The sequence below is a fragment of the Vigna umbellata genome, chromosome 1, assembly GCF_029865625.1.
Source record: "Vigna umbellata cultivar VRB3 chromosome 1, Vumbellata_1.0, whole genome shotgun sequence".
Classification (NCBI taxonomy): Eukaryota; Viridiplantae; Streptophyta; class Magnoliopsida; order Fabales; family Fabaceae; genus Vigna; species Vigna umbellata.
Window position 1 is genome coordinate 85,599,484 of NC_142165.1, and position 7,740 is coordinate 85,607,223.

The 7,740-nt window shown below is 34.7% G+C and overlaps 1 protein-coding gene across 3 annotated transcripts; it reads right to left on the reverse strand.

Moving 5' to 3' along the window:
* Nucleotides 1-1,266: 1,266 nt before the first annotated feature.
* LOC124834363 (glutamate receptor 3.6-like) lies at nt 1,267-6,625 on the reverse strand. 3 transcript variants are annotated; one of them, XM_047309033.2, is made up of 8 exons: nt 6,362-6,625; nt 6,136-6,202; nt 5,487-5,792; nt 4,008-5,362; nt 3,653-3,930; nt 3,464-3,495; nt 2,953-3,359; nt 1,267-2,013 (listed from the first exon to the last, which is right to left on the reverse strand). In XM_047309033.2, exons 3-8 carry the CDS (start codon nt 5,752-5,754, stop codon nt 1,534-1,536), a joined length of 2,820 nt encoding a protein of 939 aa, XP_047164989.1. In that variant the 5' UTR covers nt 5,755-5,792; nt 6,136-6,202; nt 6,362-6,625; the 3' UTR covers nt 1,267-1,533. The 3 variants fall into 3 exon arrangements, with proteins under 3 accessions (XP_047164989.1, XP_087960674.1, XP_087960673.1); XM_088104548.1 differs by having other exon boundaries at nt 6,136-6,238; XM_088104547.1 differs by lacking the exon at nt 6,362-6,625 and having other exon boundaries at nt 6,136-6,347.
* Nucleotides 6,626-7,740: the final 1,115 nt, after the last annotated feature.

The window sequence follows — 7,740 nt, forward strand, 5'->3', positions numbered from 1 at the left end:
AAAATAATTACCAGTTTTTGAAATATAATAAAACAGTTATTTATTTATTTATTCATATTATATATATATATATATATATATATATATATATATATATATATATATATATATAGTTTTATTAATTTACAAAATAATTATCGATTCATAATTATAATATAATAAAATTTAGTTCTTTTAAAACATATAATGAATTTTAGTATGAATTTAATAATATTATTTTATTTTAATAATTATTATATTAACTTTTTAAATAATTTAAAAACAGTTATTTATTTATTTATCTATATTATATATATATATATATATATATATATATATATTTAATTTTATTAATTTACAAAATAATTATTGATTTATAATTTCAATTTAATAGAATTTAGTTCTTTTAAAATATTTAATGAATTTTGGTATAAATTTAATAATATTATTTTATTATAATAATTATTATAGTTAACTTTATAAAAGTCAGTTATTTATTTATTTGTCCATATTATATATATATATATATATATATATATATATATATATATATATATATATATAATCTAAAAGATAGTTCAATGTTTATTTATTTTGAAGAAAAAAAACTAAACAACATAGTTCAGAGTTTAAAACAGTTAACTATACTCTTAATAGAAAAAGTTTAGTTTTTTTAAACTGCACCAAAAAACAGTATAATTCAGTTTTTATAAAAACAGTTCAGTTTTTATAGTACAAAATAGTATAGATTATCTATAGTTTACTGTATCTAAGTTAATTATGCCCAGCCTTAATCTTTATATAGGGAAGAAAGATGTCAACTGTCATTTTATTTCTGTTTCTGCCCTTGGAAGTTTTATTTGAAGCATTTGGGAAGGTGCAGTGGCGTGGTCTGGATAATGGATTCCATAAAGGATCTGGTTGATTAGAAATTCGATTCGGGAAAATGGATTATGAAAGGGAAAACACGTTTTTTATAAAAGAGATTCTGGAAGAGGTAAGTCAATCATAAAAAAAATTTGAAATTTTTTTTGGAAACGTTTTTCTTTTCTGGAAAAAAAATTCCAGAATATGTTTTCTATTTCAGATTACATTTTTCGGATGTAAATTTCAAATAAGGGCAAAAGTGAAAATAAAATAAATTGATAGGATGTAAGAAGAAAACATAGGGTGTAGGAAGCAACATACCAAGGTTTTGTGTATTCATATGACATGCAACATTCTTATAGACAAAGGTTATCTAAGACCAGCTAATATGCTAATGAATGAAAGTCAACAATTGGTCTATTGTACTATAAATAAAAATGAAATGATTTCATTAATTATTATGTATCCTACACAACTATCAGTACAAACAATAATTGCAAAGCCAACTTGTCCCCACGCTTAGATTACAGTCCCACACAAAATGATATATCTTACACTTATATGTACTAAAAAAGAAAACCACAAAAATGTAGGAAGCCAGCAGTTGCAACGGGGGATGGAGAGTGATGCACAAGGCGTTAGTACAAGAAGCTACAAAATTATGAGGAGCAAACAAGTATGCAACAGTTAGATTTCAGTAGCTGAATCAATTCTGTTTGATGATGCCTGAGAAAATCCTTTGTTGGAGGTGATGGATGATCCTACTTCTCTTGTGCTCCTGTAGGACATACCCTCTATTTTCTTTCTCTTCACACGGCTCTTAACAATCTCTTCCTTTTCATCTACAAAGGAAAGGAATGTGCGCAGACGTGAAGATCCTGAGCCATTGCCAGAAGACTCAAGTTCCTCTGGACCGTGCTTAGAGTACTGTCTCATGGTCTGAATAAGATATATGAGAAGAGCAATCACACATGCCAACCCACACACCAGATAGAGGCCCCAGAAGCTTCTCAGCTTGAGTCTGTCCACTTCAAGCTTTGCACCTTGTGATAAGCAGGCACTGCTCAAAAGCCATTTGTCATGGATCCTTTGTAAGTCTCCGTTCTCTGCCAACTCCAATATGGCAGTTGAAAGATCAACTGCCAACGGTGAGTCCCGTGGAAAGGCCTAAGAAAAATGAAGGGCAACAAACGATTAATCATGGTGTAGATTCCAGTGCTAAACAAAACTGTTGGATCTATTGAAGAGGAGGTTCATCTAGGAGACACAATACCAAAGAGATATGAGCTCAATAAGAGATTGACACCACTCTCTAGCCAAAACCTTAAGGCAATGGGTTAATGGATCTCTCATCTTTATATAGTGTTGTACTCTCTCATTTCTATCCAATGTGAGACTTAAGACTCGTACTTGGATTCCCAACAAAAACATGAAATTAGAAATGGTAACTTCCTGCCAACTTTTTCTGCCGAAACTAGAACAATTTAGCTAATTTAAGGAGTTCATAGGTAAGAGACTATGCTCCAGCTAATCAAGTAAAGGTTCCATGACCTCACCTGAATGGTTACAGTTCTTTGTTGCAAGGTTACAGGTTTCAAAGAACAAGAACTTAAACATGTGTAGTTATATTCTTGAGTTGAGTTAGGAAAGTTGCTGAATAACAACAAAAATGGGAGGAAATTTCAGGTGCAAACATTGAACAGTAGCTACATCTATTAGGATATATCTAAACTAAGATATGCATATATTACAATGTAGGATATTTATTTTAGACTCTGGCACAGCAGCATTTCTATTAAACCACAAAAATGAGGAGTCAGAAGCAAGCTTGGACATTATGATTTGGCAGTGAAGTATTTATTATCTGTGTTTAGTACAGATAAATCACTCAATCCCTTTTCCCCAGTGCTTCATGGTTGACTGAGTTAATGAACAATGTTTAAAGCAGAACAAAGTTTCAACCAGAATTGTCAAGTGAAAAATGCATTTACGCTTCCTTTAGGTAGAGATGAACAGAAAGTAAAGAGAACAGTGTGGCACATTCCAAAGTTCACTGTGAAGGAAAAAAATAAAGAAAATTAGGACTATTGGTAAGGAGATACTTACAAATCCCCAACCATTTCGGGTGAACTCTTGACCTACAATGCTAAAGTCGCAACGGCTTGAAAGGAAAAGTTCTATGTAAGCACGCTCATCAACATATGCAGCAACACCACCCTTCTGGGGACCATTTTTCAGTGCTGTTGCAGTTTCTTCCGGTGTTTTTAGAGGAACCAGTCTGGATTCATCAATACCAATTTCTTCAATCAAATAAGTTCGAGTAAATGAACCCTGCAAGTAGCCAATAGGCTCTTTGCTATTTATTAAACTGTCAATGCCTTTAACAGGTGAAGAAAGTTGTTGCACTGTGAGGATTGATGTCAGGCTAGCTGTGTAACTTGAGTTAATTATTAGAACTACAAATAACCATATAAGCAGCACAAAGCGACCAAGACTGCTCACTGTATTTTCCCCTACATAGTACAGAAAAAGAGTATTTCATACACCCAATGTAGTCACCACTTATACTCGGGATTGGGACCAATATATATCACAGAAGACAAAAATTGGCACTTACTGTGAGCGAAGAACATGGTCGAAAAACTAAACCTGTCAAATAAACACATGGATAGAAGTTATAAACATATCCATTTAAGTTGATCCAGAGTGAAAAAGTAACATTGATAAATTATTCATCAACAACATACACAACAGATTCAATATAGTGAGCTTGAGAAAGGGAGAGAGAAAGACCAGATTCCCATACCACAAAATTGTGACCATTTGTTGTTTGGGAGTTCCCCTAAAATCATCATTCAGTCTATGCTCTAAAATCCAAACAACAGCTCCCACTAATAGAAAAAAGATAGCTGTGACAGCCCACATCATTGGCGTAAATGGTTTAAAAAAGGCCCAAGCATTGGAATCCGTCTTCTTAACCGATGCTACTACCACCAGACCAGACTCAATATATGGCTGAGTAAAATCCACCATCTTTGTTCTTTCTGTTGTAATTGTAATGTCACCTACTGCAGCATCAAAAACCTGTATGCAAAGAAAAACTGGTCTCAGAAGTACCCATAAAACTTCCAAACTCCTAAAGTTATTGTAATGATACTCACGTCCGCTGTGATAAGACGGACAAGTTCAGTGTTACTAGGATTGCTGTCACCATCCCCATATGGAACAAATTTATAGGGGACAGCATAGGGCAACAAGTTCACTGCAGAAAGAAATACATCAATGCAGAATCCCTTGAACATGTCAGTGCCTTGTACTTGAGAGACAAAATCCCGGTAACTAACCCTCTTTGGCACTCCAATTTTTAACATCCTTCCATTGTTTGGAAAAACCCAACCACGGGGCTTTTGGGTTGTTTCTCCTGGCCAAAACACAGGGAGTAAATTTTGGCTTGCACTGGATCGATTAGGTGGCTTTGAATAAAGTGTTTCTGGAGGAACAATGGATAATCCAGTGTAATTAGACCAATAACCAATCCTCCGTGTTCCTGTTCCAATCACATTGATGATTTCATAAGCTGGATTAACAAGGTTTCCATCAGAATCATACTTGAATAGGCCTGATACTCCAGTCATATTAACCTCATAAATATGTTTACGCAGCAGATTTCCTTCGTTAAAGATCTTCACAGCATCAAGATGCATGTTGTCTCCACGTATTTGAGATAACTTTGGATCATGTGAAAATGTAATTTGATTCCCTCGTTTGAAAAATGCATCAAGTGCATGAGCAAGAGCAAAAACAGTATCATATGCAAAGATACCATAAGTACTCAAACCAAGGGTACCATTACCATTCTTTCCAGAAGTAGTCATGTTTGTCCACCTAGAAATAAACCATCTTTTGAGCTTTGAATCTGGTACATACATACGTAGTGCAATGACCCCTTGCATGTCATTTGTTGCATCTGGAGATAGGGGACTATGTATATCCAGCCAAGTAGACAGAAAAGTAGTTGTTATCCAGACATAACCATTTTCCATCATCCCCAGAGACTTTGCCACACTTAAGACTTTTGGACCCCAAGCAGTACTTGTGTGAAGAACTATAACCCGGGATTCTGCCAGGGCCACCTGAACAAGTACATCAGTAATCTCCTCTCTAGTTGCCTCAGGAGTCATAGGTGCTTTAAATGAAATCTTGCAACGCCTCTCGGCAAGCTTATCCCCTAATGCACCCATTCCATTCCTCCCATGGTCATCGTCACCATAAACTGCAATTACCTCTCTCCATTGAAAGTAGTTAACAAGGTCTGCTATTGCAGTCATCTCATAGACGTCACTAAAAGCAGTTCTAATAAAGAATGGGAATTGAAGAGAAGAAAGGGTAGGGTCAGTGGCTGTAAATGATAGCAGAGGAACTTGGAGCTCATTTGCTATATGAGATATGACATGAGCCGTTGTAGAGGTCTGGGGACCAATTATAGCCACAGTTTGTGTCGCCATGAGCTGTAAGGCTGTATCACACACAGTTTATGTCAAACGACAATTATAATCTGCCAAACTTTGAACTAACTTGTCTAACAGAAAAAGATGTTTTTAAGTTTTTACACACAGAAAAAAGGGGATATTCCGACATACCCTCAGCAATGCTCAAAAATCCTCTGTATTTGGTATCTTCTTGCATTGAGAGCTTCAACTTAGTTTGAGGAAGAATAGATGGGTCAGAATTTACATCTTCAACCGCCGCTTCTACAGCAGTTTTCACCATTTTACCAACACTGGTATTGAAAGAATAGAGAACTCCAATGTTTACCAAAGCAGGTATTGTGGAATTATCTGATAGAGCTCCAGCTGAAAATAACCCTTCAAAGAGAACCATCAACACCATAATCTCAACTCTAGTCATGGTTGCGGTTGCCTTTTGCGAAGCCAGTATCAATCACACTGCTCAACAAACAAGTAAGCACCATCTTCAGAGAATTAAAAAAGGGGAGATACTTATAAAGTGAAAAGCTAAGCATTCGTGCCCAAAACTGTGGCTTTCAAAACATTAAGAATGAACCGCACTTCTCAATCAAGAACTTATTTGGCACGCAAAGTTGGTCCCAGGCCAAGTAACCCAAAACAAAAACACAAGCACAGAGTTGCAACGCACATCTCAAAAGCAACCATGAAAGGGAAAAAATACAACAATAAAGTTCCACCCATTAAAGCAAAAAGGTAGCTGATTGCAAGGATAAGTAAAAGCATGTGAATAGCAGAACTTTAATCAAAGGGACCAGTTTACCTGAGTTTGATTCCCAAGATGGTAGCTGGTATCTATCTATATTTAGCAGCAAACGAGTCCAGAAAACCTGACGTTTGATTCAATTTGGGAATAAAAATATAAACTTTACATGTATCCAAAAACAAAAGAAATAAACTTTAAGGTGAGACCATGGATGATAGATCTTAGAAAATTGTGCTGTGGGAGAGAGTGAAAATAATGTTCATAAAGTTGAACGGTATTTCACCTGAGGATGTTATTCCTGTGATATTACTTTTTCCTTAACTTTCTAGCATAAAGCCAAAAAGAACACTCGGGACAAAATATCTTAAGGAAAGTTCTCATAGGACAACCTCCTCATTCCATTCAAATACCACTCTTGTTCCTGTTCCTGTTCCCGTTCCTGCTACTACTCCCACCTCAAACCACCGTCACTATGAAACGGGAAAGACGGAGAAAGGTAAGACTTCTGCTGAGAATGGTGTCAATTACTCTCCATCTAACTAATGACAGTTTTAGTGAAAAATATTATGGTCGGATATCGCGTTTTACATATGTTTTTATATCCACGTGTGTGTTTTTCATGAGATATCTTCAGTTGTACGATAATTCTTATAATTTCTTAATAATTTGTTAAAAAATAGTTAGTAATTGTTACGATAATGAAATTTAATGTTGCTATATGTGAAAGGTAAATGGAATATTGGTATACTCTGGCATATGATTAATGGTAATGACTCGTGGGCCCCGCTAATGGGTGTACTGTACAGAGTCTCACTGCTTTCAGAAACGGGACAGTGACTTTCCTACGGGACATCACTTCAATCCAACACGTCAATTCTTCCAACAAAATTCAACCTCATGTGTGAAAAAATTCTTAATGTCAAATACTCTTACAAATTTATTACAAAGACGTTTCTTTAACATAATAAAATTCTCACGTTTTATTGACTTTTTTCTGATAATTTTTAAAATTATTTTATTTGTATGTTATTATAAATATATAGATATTATATATATATATATTATATATATATATATATATATATAATTTATATATTTATATGTGCTTTAATTATTGTTAAGAATTGAACTTTAAATTTAATTCAAACTTAAAAATTGATTTGTAAAGTAAGGCTTGCACTCACTTATATATTATAAATTGGTTTTATTTTTAGTCGATGTAAGACTTTTAACACACCCCCTTCACGTCGAGGTATATACATTCATCCCATAAAACTGATTTGTAAGGTGAGGTTTGCGTCCACTTATATACTTTAAATTGGTTTTATCTTTAGTTGATGTGGGAATTCCAACCAAGGGAATCCGAGCATACATTTGGACAAAGGGAAAAGTGTACATGACAAAAAAATCCTCTTTATTGCTCCCTTTCTTATGATAAATGTAACACATGCAGCAGGGGTAGAAGGGTCTAATGAAAATACAACTCAGCAGGGAATAAGGAGGGGCACAAGAAACAGACTAACTAACTCCAGGCTGGATGACTTTTATTGGTCTAGGACCTAATCCATATAATTCGTGGGTGAAAGGGGGAAAGGGGTGCAAATTTTGTTGTCCCTTGCTGCATCCTTTCTGTGCAAATTCTCTGTTTTGGTTTATGTGTAT

Coding starts and splice junctions, on each gene's coding strand:
- LOC124834363 (XM_047309033.2), bottom strand. CDS start 5,754: ATGACTAGAGTTGAGATTATGGTGTTGATGGTTCTCTTTGAAGGGTTA. Junction 5,363..5,486: donor ATTTTTGAGCATTGCTGAGG/GTATGTCGGAAT, acceptor TGTGTGATACAG/CCTTACAGCTCATGGCGACA. Junction 3,931..4,007: donor TCCGTCTTATCACAGCGGAC/GTGAGTATCATT, acceptor CTTTGCATACAG/GTTTTTGATGCTGCAGTAGG.